General features: G+C 42.6%; 1 protein-coding gene across 1 annotated transcript in view; it reads left to right on the forward strand.

Annotated features, from left to right (window-relative positions):
- The window catches only part of LOC124616344 (band 4.1-like protein 4), a 621,141-nt gene that overhangs the window by 496,216 nt on the left and 105,279 nt on the right, over positions 1–19,646 (forward strand). Inside the window, exon 7 of the mRNA XM_047144652.1 lies at positions 15,624–15,711. Within this exon, the coding sequence (XP_047000608.1) occupies positions 15,624–15,711 (88 nt within the window). The remainder of the gene's footprint in view (positions 1–15,623; positions 15,712–19,646) is intronic.

Consider the following 19,646-nt stretch of genomic DNA (forward strand, 5'->3'; position numbering starts at 1 on the left):
AGTCATATACAATCATTATAACGCCGAAGGATTCGGTTTTTGTCGTACGCTTCTACAGGTAAATGATGTAGCTGTCGCCGACAGGTGACCAGTCCAGCGATGGTGTTGCGGTGTCGTATGCTTTGAATCCACGGGTCCCTTCTGCCGACTACTTAGAAGATACCAGTAAACACGCAATTGTTTGAAGAAGCGAACTCCCTTCTATGAGAAAGCTTCCAACGTCTGATTACTTTACAAATGAGTTAATTTGTTAAACGTTTGATGTAAAACATTCAAGCGAGAAAACGGTTAGAAAAGGTTTGAAATTACGATTGAAGTTCCTTGGAAGTCGCCAATTGCTACCACTATGAAAAACTACCTGAGTATACTATGGGTAATTGGCGCTGCATTTTAAGCAGAAGCAAGTTGTTGGGTATCTTCAACATTTATGACATCATATCTGCTGAGCTACTGGTTGCGCAGTAATATAATTTTGCAGGTGTATACAGTGATACGTGTAGATTGTGTCTGTAGAGTGTTTCGCTAATAGAGTGAGTAGTAAACAGGTAATAAATTGAAACATCATGTCTGATGCAGAAGTTTTGGTGCACGAAAGGCAAAAATTTAGTAAACTATAAACTTTTTCCTTTCATCATTTTGTAGAGGGTGTCAACTAGAAAAAATTTCTTAGCGGTTTGATATAATGTGTAAAGTTTGTTGGAAGTCATGGGTATTGTTTGTTAGAAGTCATTAAAGTAACTGCTCTAATTCTCAAATACTGGATGAATAAAGTGAGTTACGCTGCTAGAAGACACCCAGAAAGTTTCTAACTGTAATACTTGTTTCACAGCGTTAAAGTTTTAAAATTCGATGATACCTCTTAATCAGTAGATTATGACAGCATTTAAAAAATTCTAATTCGATCACTAATTATGCGAAATATCAAAAATGATATTGCATGGTGCCCCTGGAATCAGTTAGATAGGCACCTGTAACTTGTACCGAGTACCGTGTTCCGTGATGGTCTCTAAGTAATATAGATCCGTTAATAACCTCCGACATTTTGTTTGCTGCATTTGGGCCTTCGTGACCTGGTCGGGCGGAGTTTAGTTTTTTTTAGGGTTCGCCGTGTATGTAGAAAGCTGTGCTACGTGCTGTGTGGCGTGGCGGTTAGTGTCGCTCTCTGGAGTGATGCGGGTCACCGCTTATACTCCGACCACCAGCAATTATTTGTTATTTAGTATTCCTCATTTCTGGAAGTTACTCAAAATTTCTTGTGTTAATGATGTTTGTATATTGTGAAATATTCAATGTTTGAATTAACAGCAGCATTCTCCGTCCAGGAGTGCTGTTGTCTTCTGACTGTAAGTTGTCGTTCGTAATAAACGTTCTCTCAGTGGTAAAGCTGTACTTCACTGACTCTCCTGCTCTCGGATTTGGACTGGAGGATGCTTGCAACGTGGTGATTTATAAAGGAGACTCATACAAGCTGTTCATCACAAGTATTTGCGGAACCGTATAAGATACCTTAATTCTGTTTTCACGCAGTTGAATTGTGAGGTAGTCGTTACTAAACGACAATTACAGAGGTTTCGGTATCGACTTTGCTTTTTCAAATGGAGTTACGGTAATTTCTGCTGCCAGTATCACAGTTCTGAATGTGACGAATTCAGCGGCGCTGCATTCTTCAAAATCCCATCAGTACTTTCAGAGAAATTACGATACGTAGAACTTCAGATTTATCTGTTTTGCTGTCTTACGTGAAAGTCCGTTTTCTTACACGTAACTGTCGCTTAATGCTAATGGTACGCACCAGATGACGCAGCTACGAGACTCTGCTTAAAAGTACAGGACAAAAATTGAATGCATTTATAGAACAGGGGACTGAGATACTAAATTTTTATATAACTTCACGTCATGAGTCTAACGTCAGGATACAGATCCATATTGAAATGGTGCATCAACAACAACAACAAAAAGGAACTCCTAAAAGAATATGGTAAAAAACATTGCCTTAAAATTCCTTTTATATCACCAGATATTTGAAATATCCACGATCTACTGCAATAAATGGATTTAGTGGTTGGTGTAGGCAGTTGTGGACAGACCGAAGACAGTCCTTCGGTTTCATTGCATAAGCTACAACAATGCGACGTTTTAAAAACTCTTGGGTCATTGGAACTTGGGTACAGATTTCAACTTTGAGTTAACCGGAGAGAAAACAGTCCAGTGGCGTCAAATCAGGTGAATGTGCAGACCAACTGATAGCGCCCTGAAGTGGTATCCAGCGACCAGCAAAGAGATGGCCAACTGTACCGACCGACCGCCGAGTCATCCCCAGCCAATAGGCGTCACTGGTTGTGAATATGGAGGGACATTAAGGACCCTCATTGACATCAGTCTCTTTCCACAACGCTTGCATCCAGACATTGTGTTCCACGTTCCCTCCAGATGCGAATCCGTCGAGAATCATTCTCCAGATCGAATCGGGACTGATCTGTGGAAAGAACATTGGCCCACTGTTCGACGGTCCAGGTGGTATGGTGGTGATTTCACTCTGGACGTTCCCTTCTGTGAAGACACGTCAGCACTCTGCCGAAACCTCCTACACACCGTTTGTATGATACAATACGTCCAATGGGCGCTGCGAGATCAGATGCCAGTTACAGCCAAATAACGGCCCTCTCTTTCTGATGTTACACGTGGTCGTTCCTGCTCTGGTCTTCGGGATTCATTGTCGATCTCTATAAGCTGTCGCCACATCCGAGAAACAACAGAACGATTCATATTAAGCCATCGGGCCACATCAGTCTGCGATTGTCCTGCTTCCATTCTTCCTATGGCCCTCCACTGCAGAGAGTCTGGTAGGCGTCTTCTCTGTGCCATACTGCAACGTCTCTGTCTGTACACAACGACTGTGGATTTTGGACCACACAGCAAACACTACCCCGTTCGACATGTGTTCTGACGTCATCTTTGGTACAATTGTCCGTTCACCGGAATGCCATCTTCAGTTCAGAGCGCGATCGTACGGACATTTGTTAACACCTTGAATGATCATACCGTGAATTAGACACAGGTCTGGAAAATAGAGGTTTGTTGTATTAATTTTAGCAGCCAGTGTACAACTTAATTTTAATTTGGCGCGTTAAGTGGTTCAAATTAGACTTAATCTGAAAATAGATCATGTCAAACAAGCTATAAAACACGTTCAGTAAAACATGAGTAACTCACTGTTTTCGTAAACACAACCACAAAAATATTTATGTAATCTGGAGTATCCACTACACACCGCATGGCTCGAAGCGAGCTGGTTACGCGTCTACATCAGACTACTCAGTCTTTTTCAAATTCGTCATACACTAAACAAATTTCTTGTTTCGAATCAGCATCCATATAGTCAAATTCATTATCATCAATGAAGTTAGTAAAGCCTACCTGTCATTCAGATTCACATAACGAAAATTAAAGTTTTCTCTTATGATATGTACAATTTGTCTTATCAGGATCAGTTTTTTCTTCTTAATTTTCCGTTATTTTCCTTCTTCGCACTTTCTTTGATTTTCCGTCTCCCTTCTTTAATTTTTAACGCTTCTTTGTATGACATAGTTGCCAAAAATGTGGAGCGTTTCTTTTCTGTGTTATATTTATACATCTGTTACTATATTTGCAACCATGTAATTTTAATAAAAATAAATCTATAGTTCTGTGAAGTTATCCGAAGTAGGCAGTCATTGGATGCCATATTACCCCAGGGTACATTGGTTAAACACATTAGAAAAATTAATTATCAAATGCAATCTATTAAATGCTGATTCTCGGGATGTAGAAACGTGTTAAGTGTATCCTGTCATAAATTCATTTTTAATAATTACCTCCTGAAATTCACAGCAGAAAAATTCCAACAAACGATGGCAAAACATCTAACATTTCCATCTAACCCAGTGGCATTCTGCCGAATAAATTCAGTCAACACTAGTAGAGCGTAGTAGCCTTCAGGAGCTTACAATTATCAACTTCACAGTGATCGACCCCTGGCTTTGAGCTCATATTCTGGTCACATTGCGTGAGGAACATTGATGTGTTATATCTCGCTGGAGTCGTGGGAATGTCTACTTTTATTTGAAAGATGAATATTACATTTTAGTTGAAAATCGGGCGGCATACGCGGTAATATTTAAGACAAAGAGTGCTTTTTCGAGTATTTTTGGCCAAGTGTCAAATTTGAGGAGTCATACAAGTCAGACCGCAATTGGGAGAAAACTTTCCTTTGCACAGTTTAAAGATACAAGCTGCTCAACTTCTAGTCTAATTGTCGTGGCTTTCCAATTAGCCGTTTTGTCCTAGTAACGGTGGGTCTGAATTGCTGAAATTCGCCTAATGTTGATACATATTAACGAGAGGAAAAGCGTAAGTGCAAGCTCCGTTGTGGCCTTTTACATCTGTTATGTTTTTATGCACGTAAATCTACATAAAGAGCTAATGTCACACTTTGCTTTGGTGTTTCTATGCGTCGCGTGCACGCGTCGGACCTCTGAACAGTATTTCCACTTCACTGTTCATTTTTGTTGTGTTTACATCGCGGCTACCCGACAGGTAGGGAACAATCGTGCTCCCATTCGATGTTTATTCGTTTGAGACAGTGCTCGTAACTTAATTAGTTGCCTTGCACTTGTGTGAAATCATGCATCATTTAAGGAGCTGTGAAAAGTCTATGGTGATCAGGCTGAAAGAGGACAGGACCCGAGCAGTTCCGTACCACAGCCAGTAAAGAGAGCGTATGAATGTCTTGGTATTACCGAAAGTACAGTGAAGCGAAGTTCGTAAGAATATAGACAAACTTAATGCCTTGTGTCTCTAAAAATAAGAGTTCTGGAAGATGACAGAAGTTTTTAGTGGACGAGTTTGCACACGGAGTCATGAGAAGAAAATTCACGACTTCTATGTGGAAAATCAGTTTCCAACAGTGTCAGCCGTGTTGTAAAAGTTGAAGACTGAAGTGGAAGATTTTCCTAATATGAACGAAAAAACCCTTTGGCGTGCTATTCGAAAATTGGACTTCGGATGCAAAAAAGTTCAACAGAAGACGTGTGCTGATAGAAAATAAGACAAAGATACGAGTTTTGTTGTAAATAAGACACTTGCGCAACATTGAATGGTCTATTTATTATACTGATGGTGTGGTGAAAATCATTCCAGAAAGTTTGTCTGACAGGAACGAAAAATTCCTTATGCATCTGTTGTCACAGAGGAAGTGTTCAAGAGTGTATCGGCTGGAAAGGAGGAATTCAAGCATCGTCCGGTTCTGGAAAAAGGATTATAGTGTGCTACACGGGAACAAAGATGAATTCGTGCAAAATGGTAGCTTACGTTTTATTGGCAAGAAGGAGGTGCAGATTATCATTCTGAAATGAATGCCAGACTTTGCGAAGAGTGGTTTTGAAGCGTTCTCGAAAAAGTACCAAACAGATCTGCGATTGTTTAGGATCAGGCTCCATATCTCACAATGATAAATCCAGTGTCACTAAATCAATCTACGAAATGGAGAAAGGATTCTATTGTTGAATGGATGGTAAGCAATAATGTAGAGCTTCCATCTAACGCCATATCATATGCGGAAATTACCGAAGCTGGCCTTACTGGAATACGCGCATTTCAGAGCGCTGGAATACCTTTTGGAAAGCATGTTGCGATCAGTGGACAAGGAAATTAAACTTCTGTGGTTGCCCGTAGCGCACTACGAATTGATCGCCATTAAAATTATTTGGGCATTTGCCAAGAACAAGATAGCAAAGAAGGACAAGAATTTTAAAATAAACGATACTTCACAGTTGGGTCGCTCCGCTCTGGAAAGTGTTCTCCAAAGTGTTTAGAGGAATTGTGTGAGTCATGTAAACAAACTTGAAAATAGTTACGCACAAGCAGCCCACTGTCTTGACATAGCAATACAACCGTTGCTGATCCACGTAGACGACTGCAGTAGCAGCAGCGAGACCCCAGCCAGCAGCCAAAGTGATTACGGTAGGTTTTATTTCAGTCATCATTCTTTACTGCAGAATTTATTCGAACTTACCGACTTTTCCATTTACTGTATATATGTGCTAGACAAATGTTCATTTATTGTGAGTTGCTTCCATATCGAACATTTATTTGCAATTTTCCCTCTGCTCGCAATAGAAACTGAACGCGGTTATACTGTACTGGAATGTGACTACGAAGTTGCCGCTCTTCGCTGATGAACAGCCGCTTATGGCGCATTACAACAGTGGTGGTGCGCTGGTGTGACAACGACGCTCCACGGCAACCTCACATATATTGCAGCTACTAACGCAATGGCTTTACAAATTCTTAACTGACAAACACGAGAAGTGTTCATTAGTAAAGACACACGCTGTAAGCAACGAATGTTCAAATTTAACACCAATGCCTTGTCCGTCGCAATAGCTGCAACGGTAAGATTAATCGCAGCGTTGTACGTTTGACATTATAGCCATGATGATCAGAAAATAAGTAAAATCCGGCTGTAAATAGAACAAGCTCGTATCTTTAAACCGTGCAAAGGAAATTTTTCTTCTAGTTACGGTCAGATTCTTATGCGTCCTTAAAGTTGACACTCACCGAAAAAAGCTATAAAAAACACGGTTTCTCTTAAATATTATCGCGTTTGCCATCCCCATTTTAACTACAATATAATAGCCACACACTATATAAAACTAGACATTTCCACGATTCCGGAAACATATCGATGTGACCAGAATATGAGCTCAAAGTAACGGGTCAATCATTATGAATTGGATACTAGCTTAGAAAGTGGTAAGACGCAGACATGTGCTATGTTACTAGCTACGTCAAATTCCCCCATCCTCCTCTGCTTACATTGTTTTATGTGCCTACTTATTTCCCTGAACAGACAGGATGACAAATATTGAACTATATGAAAAAAAGTAAATCAGTTGCAAACTACGGCGTGCACACACTTTATTCAACATGTAAACGTTACTACAGATATTCAGATTTAGGTTATGACATGTTCGATATCTTTGCCATCATTGTCTATCATGTGGCGCAGACGAATAAATTCCGCATGACCCATTCAAGTGTCGGAACACTGATGCTGTCGATGACCTCCTGAATGGCTGTTTTCACCTCAACAATGGTTTTGGCGTTATTGCTGTACACCTTGTCCTTAATATAGCCCCACAAACAAGGCGCATGTGTTCAGATCCGGAGAATATGGCAGCCAATCGAGGCCCATGCAAGTGGCCTCCGGGTACCCCAGAGCCAGAATGCGGTCCCCAGAGAGCTCCTCCAGGACATCAAACACTCTCCTGCTTCGATGGGGTCGAACTCCGTCTTGCATGAACGACGTCTTGTCGAAATCTGGGACACTTTGGATAATGGGGATGAAATCATCTCCCAGAACATTCATGTACCGTTCGGTAGTCACCCTGCCATCAAGGAATATCGCATCGATTATTCAGTGGCTGGACACTGCACCCTACAGAGTCACCTGTTGAGGGTGAAGAGACTTCTCGATGGCGAAATGAAGATTCGCAGTCCCAAAAATACGCCATTTTTTCTTATTGACGAACCCATCCAAGTGGGCTTCGTCGTTAAACCAAACCTTGCATTCGCATACTAATTCCCATCATGCGCCGCGGCCAACCGTGCAGTCTGTACGTCCCAACGCAAACCGTTCCGAAGTTATGACAGTTTAGTTTCACATAGTTCAAGACTTGTCATCATGTATTTTTTCAAACTAAGGTAGTACAATCATTGTGGAGGTGCGGGATTCACATCTCATATGGTCTAACGGACTTTGATGTTCTTTGGTTTCCCTGATACATTTAAAGTGACTGCCAGGTTGGATTCTTTGCAGATCCCTCGGCCGATATCCTCCATCGTCCAATCCGTGCTCGTGCTCAATCTACAATCACCTCGTCATCGTCGGGGACGTATAACTCATATCTTCATCGCTCCCATCATCTAAGTCTAAATCTACTTACATATTCCACACTCCACCATATGGTGCGTAGCGAAGGGTACCCTGTACCACTACTAGTTTCTTGCTTTCCTGTTCCATTGTCAAATAGATGGAGAGAAGAACGACTGTCTAGATGCCTCCATAAGAGCCCTAATTTAACGTACCTTATCTTCGTGGTCATTACGTGAAATGGATGATACCAGCAACAGAATCGTTCTGCAGTCACTTCAAATGGCGGTTCTCTAAATTTTCTCAGTAGTATTCCTCGGAAAAAACGTCACCTTCCTTACAGGGATTCCCATCTGCGTTTCCGACGCATCTTCGTAACACATGTGTGTTGTTCGAACCTACCGTAACGAATCTAGCAGCCATCTCAGAATTACTTCAGTGTCTTCCTTTAATCCGACTTGGTGCATATTCCAACAATCGAGCACTACACAAGAACAGGGCGCACTAGCGCCCGATATGCGTCTCCTGCAAAAACAAACCCTACTTTCCTAAAATTCTCCCAATGAAATGAAGTTGATAATTCACCTTTCCTACCAGAATCCTTACATGCTCGTTCCATTTGATATCGCTTTGCAACTTTATGCACAGATATCTAAACGATGTGACTGAGCAAAGCAGGACACTACTAACACTGTGTCCGAACATTATGGCTTTGTTTTTCCTACTCATTTACATTTTTCTACGTTTTGATCCACTTGCCTTCCATCACACCAATTAAAAATTTTGTCAAAGTCGTCTATGTCATCGTACTGGCACTCATCTTCGACACCTTCGAGTGCAGTACAGCATCATCAGCAAAGAACCACAGATGGTCCTCCATCCTACCTGCCAGATCATTTATGTGCGTAATAAATAATTGCAGTTCTGTTATACTTCCCTGTGGCGCTTTTGACAATACTCATGTCTCTGATAAACACTCGCCGTCGGAGACAGCACACTAGGTTCTATTACTTGAGAAGTCCTCGAGCCACTCACACATCTGCTATTCGTTAGCAGTCCGCAGTAGAGCACAGTGTCAGTTGCTTTTCGAAAATCTAGGAATATGGGATCTTGCTGTTGCCCTTCATCTATAGTTCGCAGTATATCACGTGAGAAAAGGGCATGCTGAACAAACTTGGCAATGTTACTCGCATAAGCGTCTTGTTGTTCCTGTTCTGAAACAGCAGCTGCTGTCGGTGGGACCAGCGCGTTTTGCGGCAGTGGCGGGAGGACGCCGGCCGACCGAACGCTGTCGGATGATGGAACTCTGCTAACAGAAGTAGGGGGAGGGGGTCGTAGAGCTCCTAATGGCGCGGTCGTCCCATGGGAAGCAAAGCCGCTGGCCGCTGCGCCCTCACACCAGCAAGAGGGAGAGGGAAAGCTGCGCCTTTATAGTGTCCACTTGCCAAAGCTCTCCCCCACCGGCGCTGCAACAGGACCTCTCCTTTCCCCATCCTGACCACGTACATCGGGTTTGCCGTGCGGAAATGTCGCCAAATGAAAAAAATTAAAAGTTTCCATTACTTTTTAAGAATATACACTGAAGCGCCAAGGAAACTGTCATAGGCATGCTTATTCAAATACAGAGGAACGTAAACATGAAGGATATGGCGCTGAGGTCGGCAACACTTACATAAGATAACAAGTGTCTGGCGCAATTGTTGCATCGTTTACTGCTGCTACAATGGCAGATTATCAAGATTTAAGTGACTTTGAACGTAGTGTTATAGTCAACGTACCAGGGATGGTACACAGCATCTACGAGGAAGCGATGAAGTGGGGATTTTCCCGTACGACCGTTTCACAAGTGTACCGTGAATATCAGGAGTCTGATAAAACATCAAAACCCCAACTTCGGGCTGCGGCCGAAAAAAGATCCTGCAAGAACGGGACCAACGACGACTGAAGAGAATCGTTAAACTTGACAGAAATCCAACCCTTCCTCAAATTGCTGCAGGTTTCAATGCTGGGTATCAACAATTGTCAGCGTGCGAACCATTCAAGGAAACATCATCGATATGGGCTTTCAGAGCCGAAGGCCCACCCTTGAGGACTGCACGACACAAATCTTTACGCCTGGCCTGGAGCCGTCAACATCGGCATTGGACTGTTGGCTGGAAACATGTTGCCTGGTCGGACGAGTCTCGTTTCAAATAGGCTCGAGTGGAAAGACGTCTACGAACATGGAGACAACCTTACGAATCCATGGACCCTGCATGTCAGCAGGGGACTGTTCAAGCTGGTGAAGGCTCTGTAGTGGTATGGGGCGTGTGCAGTTGGGATGATATGGGACCCATGATACTCCTACATACGACTCTGACAAGTCAGACGTAAGGATCCTGTCTGATCATCTGCATCCACTCATGTCCATTGTGCATTCCGAAGGATTTGGGCAATTCAAGCAGGGCAATGCGACACTCCACACGTCTAGAATTGCTACAGAGTGGCTCCAGGAACACACTTCTGAGTTTAAACACTTCCGCTGGCCACAAACCTCCCCAGACATGAGCATTATTGAGCATCCAGAATGAGACTTTCACTCTGCAGCGGAGTGTGCGCTGATATGAAACTTCCTGGCAGATTAAAACTGTGTGCCCGACCAAGACTCGAACTCGGGACCTTTGCCTTTCGCGAGCAAGTGCTCTACCATCTGAGCTAGCGAAGCACGACTCGCGCCCGGTCCTCACAACTTTACTTCTGCCAGTATCTCGTCTCTTACCTCCCAAACTTTACAGAAGCTCTCCTGCCAACCTGCAGAACTAGCGCTCCTGAAAGAAAGGAGTGCTAGTTCTGCAGGTTCGATGGAGAGCTTCTGTAAAGTTTGGAAGGTAGGAGACGAGATACTGGCAGAAGTAAAGCTGTGAGGACCGGGCGTGAGTCGTGCTTCGGTAGCTCAGATGGTAGAGCACTTGCCCGCGAAAGGCAAAGGTCCCGAGTTCGAGTCTCGGTCGGGCACACAGTTTTAATCTGCCAGGAAGTTTCATTATTGAGCATACCTGGAATGCCTTGCAACATGCTGTTCAGAAAGATCTCCATCCCCACGTACTCCTACGGATTTATGGACAGCCCTGCAAAATTCATGATTTCAGTTCCCTGCAGCACTACTTCAGACGTTCGTCGAGACCATGCCACGTCGTGCTGCGGCACTTCTGCTTGCTCGCGGGGCCCCTACTTGATATTAGGCAGGTGTTCCGTTTTCTTTGCTGTTACTGAAAGACTTTTGTTTCACTGCAGAAATGGGCACGCTCTTTCAGAAAAAGTCACTCCATGTACATTTTATTCGTAACGTGACAAATCTCACAAATGCGATCCTATACGCAGAGTGGTGAATGTCATGGAAAGCACTGGAGGTGACATCGGTCATCGACTGTTGAATGCTATGCTATGCGGTTTTCTCCGTCCTTATTTTACTCAGTCCGAGTAGAGTATCTGGAAGCCGATAAGATGAAGATACTGCAAGTTAACAGCAATCACAAGGTGCGAATAGAACGATCGTATTATCAACAGTGCCATTCTGTCAGAACTCCATACAAAAATACTACATGCACAACTCCAAAGAGAGCATTTATTTGGTATGTTTTTCGAACATTTGTGTTTACTGTTCAATATTATTGTATTGTCTTTGAGTCAATAACCGCACAAGACAACCATCTGGTGCTTCTCACAGTTTCTACACAACATTTATAATTTATTAATTATGAAAATTGGACATATTAAATGGCTCTTGTATGTTTCACTTGATACTGTGAATTCCCGTTGTTGCTCGTATGTATGTGAAAAATACAACTAACTATCGGATATTTATTGATAGAAGCTCCCACAAAGTACATATGTAACTTCTGCTTCTCTTGTTTAGCATCTACAATAACACGCTTTCCCTCTGGAATAACATTCCCATTTGCTATATTTTATTCTTCCAGCATAACGTCAGTCCTATGATGCTATACAACCAGTGCAACTGACCTTCCATCTTAACCTCACACGCTATACACGCACTTAAAATGCCGGCCGCTGTGGCTGAGCGGTTGTAGGTGCTTCAGTCTGGAGCCGCGCAACCACTACAATCGCAGGTTTGAATCCTGCCTTGGGCATGGATGTGTGTGGTGTCCTTAGGTTCGTTAGGTTTAAGTAGTTCTAAGTTCTATGGGACTGATGACCTCAGATTTTAAGTCCCATAGTGCTCAGGGCCACTCCACGCACTTAAAAACAACTAACCTTCGATGTTCGGTTTACACACTGCATTGCTCCACAGCAAAGGTCGTTGGCGCAACAGAACTGTGTTCAGATAAGGTAGCAATATTTTGCTGTCTTCATTTGCCTTTCAACGTTGTAGCTTCTGCAGAGAATCTGGCAGTGTTGATACTAAGCTTGCTATCGCTACATTTGTCCACACTGCAGCACTACATCTGAATACGACATAGAAGTGACGGAGGTGGATCTGCCAGAAGTACCTCTATAGGTTATTTTACAAGATAGTGACACAAGGCTTCTCTATTACCAGCCAAACGCAGTAACAGAATGCTTTTTGTTATACAGTCGTTTGCAAACGCACAGACTTCTGTTAAACATCAAGAATTAACGTTATTGATGCATTAGAAATTTTCTAGTATACACAGCATGTACTGCCGCATTTCGACACTGCTGCTGCTTCTCCTCGACAAGCGAACTCGGATTCACGATACGTACTTTAGAAGCAGTCTGCGTAGGCCGCCACGCTGGCAGTTGTGCTGCGCCGGTTGCGAGAGTAAGAGGCGCGGGTAACAGGGGATCTTTCTTGTTTGTTCAGACGTGATATTTTCTGAGCCAACACCGCTGCGACCAGAATCAACATTTCTCCTAACGGCCTACTAAAACTCGTGTTCGCTACGCCTGAGTGATGTATTCACTGAGCGTTTATAATAACATACGACCATGAGCCGTGTCAGCAACGGTGGCGCCGCTGTTTTGAGTAAGCCCCCAGTTGTGCCTCACTGCACTGAAAAGGTTTCATCACATGCGTTTCTTTTGCTGACGCATTGCTTTTATTAAGTGATTATTTTTGTTCTTAAAAGTGAGTGTTCTGATTTTAAAAATAATAATAAATGATATAAGTTTTTATGTTTAACTACCGGCGGTCTCTTGTCTGTAGAAATATCTATCTTCTTAAACGTTCGGTGGTGTCCACCTTTTCCTTCCTTGTGCTGATCTTTCCATCCCTAGGTAATTAATACAATCAACATGAAATGTTTTGCACGTTCTTGTCTTTCCTTTCCATTTTTCCCTCTACTACTCATTGCAACACCAACTAACTCTGGATGATATTGTGCATATGTGGTACATACCTGTCCCTATTTCTGATAAAGTTCTTCACTGTTGACTTTCTCCCTCGTCTTCTCTTATTATTACTTTTTCATTTCATACTTTATCTGTCCATTTAATTTTTAAAATTTATCTGTAGTGACACCAAATATTCCCAGCTTCTTCTTTTCCGGATTTGCGATGGTTCACCTTTCTTTCCATCCAATGCCGTGCTCCGGAGGTACACTTTAAAAACTTCTCCCTCAGCTTCATATTAATGTCTGATACCAGTTTTTTTACTTATTCTAGACAGAACAAATAAAGTACATGGTAATTACCATTAAAAGAAAGATTAATCAAGTTACACTACTATTGACCAACCTTAAGTAACTTCAGTTGTACTAGAAGTCACGAGCAGAAGCTCTTCTTCTATGCAAGATGCAGTGCATAGTTGAGGCTGAAGATTACCCCACGATGTTCCAACTCCAGACGAAGACGCCTGAATGACTGCACGATTCAATTCTGTCATCAGATGAGAGGGTTATCGAAAGTAGAGGCTTAGTACAGTTATTTCCGAATCAAGAAATCCATATTTGTCCATATTTGTTTTCTAGCTGTAACCGCTGTTGTTTGCAAGAACTGCTGGATTTCAACCTTGGGGCTGCTGGAAAGTGCCCATATAGTAGATGGTTTTCCTGATGAGCCTGATGTGTTCTCTCCGCACTGGAGGATACTTCATGAGGAATATCTGGTGGCGCTTTGCTTGCTGGTACAGTAGTAAAAGTGGAGTAGGTTTCAAACAGCCAGTAATAAGTCTACACGTTCCCTTTAGCGCCTTGTCAAGCATGTTTCGTGGGTAGATTTGCACCAGGCTGGGCACGTTAGTCGTACGAATGCTGCACAAATCAAGGTATCTAATGACCCGAAGTATGCCACTGGTAACCGTGAGACCATGATACTAACACTGCTAGATTTCAGAAAAGCATTGGATATCAACTTTTACCTACTGCTCAGTCGAAAGCTGCAACTAAAGTTTCGAAATTCACTTTTTTGGCTAAAGGGGCCTGTACATTTTCGACACCATGCAACGGAAAATCAAACATAATATTTACCTGATCATCTAAAAAACATGTTTTTAAATTGTTTCAGAACGTAAAACGAAAACGTCGTCTCAATTAAACGAATGTCTTACGTTAATCGCCCTACAAAGATGATTACTGATTAAAATTTTCAAACAAAATGAAGTGGTCGCTATATTTTGTGGCCCAAAATATGTTTTTTGCTTTGTAGCCACTTTGCAAGTACTTCTCTGCAATCTACAATGACACAACTCAAAATAAGCGCGATTCTAATTAGGTTCCCAGATTAAAGCTGGCATCCAAGATATGCTACAAGATTGCATCCTAAATAATCAAACGAAAATATATATTTGAAACTAACCAGCTTATTACAGTTCTTGGTTGATATAACCTTCAGTAGATAATTTGCTACCTATGCTATTTTTGGTGATTATAATCATTTTAATGTGTATTTTGTACTACAAATTTTGTTTTCTGGAGTTCTAAGTTGCTAAACTAAAACTGATTTGCTGTGACGTATTTGCTATCTTCATGATATTTACATTTCATGTCACTGCAAAGAGCTCCATTTTACAATGAAACTTACTTCTTGTGTTTCTAATTATTAATAGGATATATAATTTTGTTGTTTATTCAAGTTCTACAGAGATGTCATAGTAATTCTATGAAGTGCACTGATGTTATCTGCAACAAAATATGAAAAATGATAAAAATAAGACCTCTGTGACAACGTGAGATAGTAAGCAATAACATGTTACAAGAGATAGTTACCGAAAAGTCACAAGTGGTTCAGTATTGATGTGCCGCAAAGGCTCTACAAAAATTAATTTCCATTATATGATAAATCTAATCTTTTACTGAAATTCACACAGATAAAAGCAAGTTAAATTTCTAACTATGTTTTTTGGGGCTTTAATTAAATGAGATCCCTCGTCATGTACCTACAAGCTAATTCAGAGACGCAATGTTTTTGAAGACAGATAATTTCCTTCAAAAAACATGTTCCTGCATAGTCTAAACTATTTTCAATACTCTTCAAAAATCATAGCCACATTACTGGCAGTTCGCCGGCCGCGGTGGTCTCGCGGTTCTAGGCGCGCAGTCCGGAACCGTGCGACTGCTACGGTCGCAGGTTCGAATCCTGCCTCGGACATGGATGTGTGTGATGTCCTTAGGTTAGTTAGGTTTAAGTAGTTCTAAGTTCTAGGGGACTGATGACCACAGCTGTTAAGTCCCATAGTGCTCAGAGCCATTTGAACCATTTTTTTTTTTTTTACTGGCAGTTCCGACGGTAATCTGTTTGTTTCCGCTTGCAGAGGTCAGCTGCCAGCAGTGGCGGAGTTGAACTACCTGGACAAAGTGAAGTGGCTGGAGATGTACGGCGTAGACTTGCATCCTGTGCTGGTAAGTAACTTTTCCCCACAATAAAGACCGTTCTAAAGCAAACAAAATGGGCAGCCTTCTTACAGCTTTTGAATACAACCTTCCAGTCTACAACAAACAGCTGCTTTCTCTAATATCTCACTGACAGAATTATTTCTTAGAAGCTTGCCTTGCTGTTCCTTAACACCATCTTTCCCCATATTAAAACCCACCCACCTACCCACTCACTCACTCACACACACTCGGTCTCTCTCTCACACACACACACACACACACACACACACACACACACACTGTGTGTGTGTGTGTGTGTGTGTGTGTGTGTGTGTGTGTGTGTGTGTGTGTAGGTTTTACACTTTACACGCACTGTGTAATCAAAAGTCTCCGTACACCCGGCTGAAAATTACTTACAAGTTCGTGGCACCCTCCATCGATAATGCTGGAATTCAGTATGGTGTTGGCCCACTCTTAGCCTTGATGACAGCTTCCACTCTCGCAGGCATACGTTCAATCAGGTACTGTAAGGTTTCTTGGAGAATGGTAGCCCATCTTCACGGAGTGCTGCATTGAGGACAGGTATCGATGTCGGTCGGTGAGGCCTCGCACAAAGTTGGCGTTCCGAAACGTCCCAAAGATGTTCTGTATGATTCAGGTCAGGACTCTCTGCAGGCCAGTCTATTACAGGGATGTTATTGTCCTGTAACCACTCCGCCACAGGCCGAGCATTATGAACAGATGCTCGATCGTGTTGAAAGATGCAATCGCCACCACCGAATTGCTCTTCGACAGTGGGAAGCAAGAAGGTGCTTAAAACATCAATGTAGGCCTGTGCTGTGATAGTGCCACGCAAAACAACAAGGGGTGCAAGCTCCCTCCATGAAAAACACGACCACACCATAACACCACAGCATCGGAATTTTACTGTTGGCACTACCCACGCTGGCAGATGACGTTTACTGGACATTCGCCATACCCACACCCTGACATCGGGTGGCCACATTGTGTACCGTGATTCGTCACTCAAATGGTTCAAATGGCTCTGAGCACTATGGGACTTAACTTCTGAGGTCATCAGTCCCCTAGAACTTAGAACTACTTAAACCTAACTAACCTAAGGACATCATACACATCCAAGCCCGAGGCAGGACTCGAACCTGCGACCGTAGCGGTAGCGCGGTTCCAGACTGTAGCCCCTAGAACAGCTCAGCCACTCTGGCCGGCTGATTCGTCACTCCACACAACGTTTTTCCACTGTACGGTCGTCCAATGTTTACGCTTCTTACACCAAGCGAGGCGTCGTTTGCCATTTGCCAGCGTGATGTGTGGCTTATGAGCAGCCGTTCGACCATGAAATCCAAGTAGTCCACCTCCCGCTTAACTCTTATAGTACTTGCAGTTGATACTGATGCAGTTTGTAATTCCTGCGTGATGGTCTGCATAGATGTCTGCCTATTATACATTACGACCCTATTCAACTGTCGGCTGTCTCTGTCAGTCAAGTGACACCCAATCACCTCACCACGTTCGAAGTCCGTGAATTCCGCGAAGCGCCCCATTCTGCTCTCTCACGATGTCTAATGACCACTCAGGTCGATGATATGGAGTACCTGCCAGTAGGTGTCATCACAATGCGCCTAATATGAAAAACGTATGTTTTTGGGTGTGTCCGGATACTTTTGATCACATAGTGTACACCTTGCATTGTGACAAGATGTGAAATATATGAGTAGCATCTAATGTGAACAGAAAACAAAACGACATTTAACCTTTTGAACGTCATTCAGTGACTGAGAAATAGTGAAATCTCCAGTGATAAATTTCCTCTCTTGGCCACTTTAACTAGTTGTACGCATATTGAGGGAATGGTGAGAGAAGGACCTAGCAGCAGTCTGTATCATGGAGCGGGTAGCAATGTGTGTCCTGGTCGAACCGTTCTGTAGGGGGGCACATACATGTGACTGACAAGTTTGAATTCCTTGTCTCACCAACAGAATTATTTGTTAGCAACTTGTCCTACTGTGCCCTCTCACCCTCTCTCCCCAGAATAAGAACACACACACAAAATTCCATGTTCCTTCGAGTCATTAGTTTGTCACCTGCCTTTGACATGGGCGTTGTAGTACTGTCGTCTCTGCAGAGCAGCAAGAAACCTTTGATTGGGTCCATTTGACTTACAACATCCTATCGCAAGGTGTCCACAGTATTACTGTTAGGCGGGGTAGGTCTGCTTAGGACAGTATTGTCTGGTGAAATAGATCTTTTTCCTTGTGTCTCCGGCTGACTAGTTTCCTCGAACATACAGAAACCCCTGACAAAGTAACTCAAAATACCGGTCATCGGTCTGCAGTGTAGCGCTTGATCATCCTGTGTGGGGACCTCTTGTACGACGAACTTAAGTTTAAAAACTGAAAGCAGAATTAAAGATCACAGACATTAATATTTAGATACCTACCAACTTTGACTTCGACTTGCCTCCATTCTACTAATCTGCACCTCCCTTTCCCCTCTCCTTTCCCACCCCCCTACCCCCCAAAAAGAAGATCCCTAGACAGATACCGTTAGGTCTAGGTGGCTGCAGGCTGTAAAGTAGCAGCTTAAACGTACATTTCTCTCGAATGTACGATGTCTATTTAAGAAGTAATTTAGCATGTCGTTATAGTCCACTTAGCGTGGTTTTTTAGTTGTTCTGTTGGTAACCACGTCTGAAAACTGATTTACAGTATTAGTCATATCGCATACTAATTCTTCTGACAGCTGTCAAAAAGGGTACATGTGTTATTGTAGCATTAGCGATTCTTTATTGTGTATAAAAATGGATCAGAGAATTTAAATGAAATGTTGTTGTAAGAATAGAATGAAGTGCAGGGAAGTTTTAGAAATGTTAAATATTGCTTTCGGGTGTCTGTTATGAGTAACTCAACCTGCTTCCAAATTTGCTGAATTTCTAGCAAAACCAGTAGCGAGTGCAAATCGCTCAAGAGTCACTAGATGAAGTCAAGAACGAAGCAGAACTTCTGAAACGTCTCATAACAGCTGATGGATTACAGGTTTAGGGATATGACGTGTAGATTAAGGTTCAGTCGTGTCAGTGTAACCATTCCGCATCGCCAAGGCCGGAAGAAGCTCCACAAGGCCGCTCGAATGTGAAAGATACGCTCACTGTTTCATTCGATTTTGTCCGTGTAACGCACCATGAGTTCTCCCATAAGGTCGAAAGGTCAATAAGGAGTAATACTTAAAATTTCAATACTATCTGCATGGAGGAATTCGAAAAAAATCCCGGATTTGAAGCGAAACGCTTCTTAGCTTTTGCACCGCTTTGTAAGTTATTGCTTGTTCGTGAATCTTTGCCGAAAAACAGTACTGTAATGATACCTCAACCTCCATATTCGGCAGATATGGTTCAATTCTACTTTTTTCTGTTCGCAAAAGTAAAGTAAACTTTACACAGGCGTCGTCTGACAATCAGAGGTGAGATTAAAAACGCACTGCTGAGAAAGCTAGAAGCTTTCGCAAAGGTAATATTCCAGACCTGTTTCGGAGATTGGCAAAAGCTCTGTCGTAAGTGTATAATACATAATAGGGATTATTTTTAAGGGAATAGCATTCATGTAGACGAAAAAATAAATAAATTGTAGAAACTTCTTGGACTCAACTTGTATAGATATTGTAAAGCCAATAGTTTGCGTGTGACACTTCCTTAAAACAAGACCGTGGTAATAACAAATCCAAATTACGTTCCCTTCTGGTTTTGTAGCGTTTCGCTATATTTTGGAAACCAGTGTGTATTTGAAAACCCCTCGAAGATTTGATAGGACCCGCGACCCAAAGTGTCCATATCAGAATGTATATAGAGTATATTTTTTCCTCCCTCCGAACCTCTGGGCCCGTGCCGGTGAGAACGCGTGCCGTGGTCGGTGTGGCATGGTGTGGCGTGGGTGTTCCTTCTGGCCCGC

Source organism: Schistocerca americana, chromosome 5, assembly GCF_021461395.2.
Source record: "Schistocerca americana isolate TAMUIC-IGC-003095 chromosome 5, iqSchAmer2.1, whole genome shotgun sequence".
Lineage (NCBI taxonomy): Eukaryota > Metazoa > Arthropoda > Insecta > Orthoptera > Acrididae > Schistocerca > Schistocerca americana.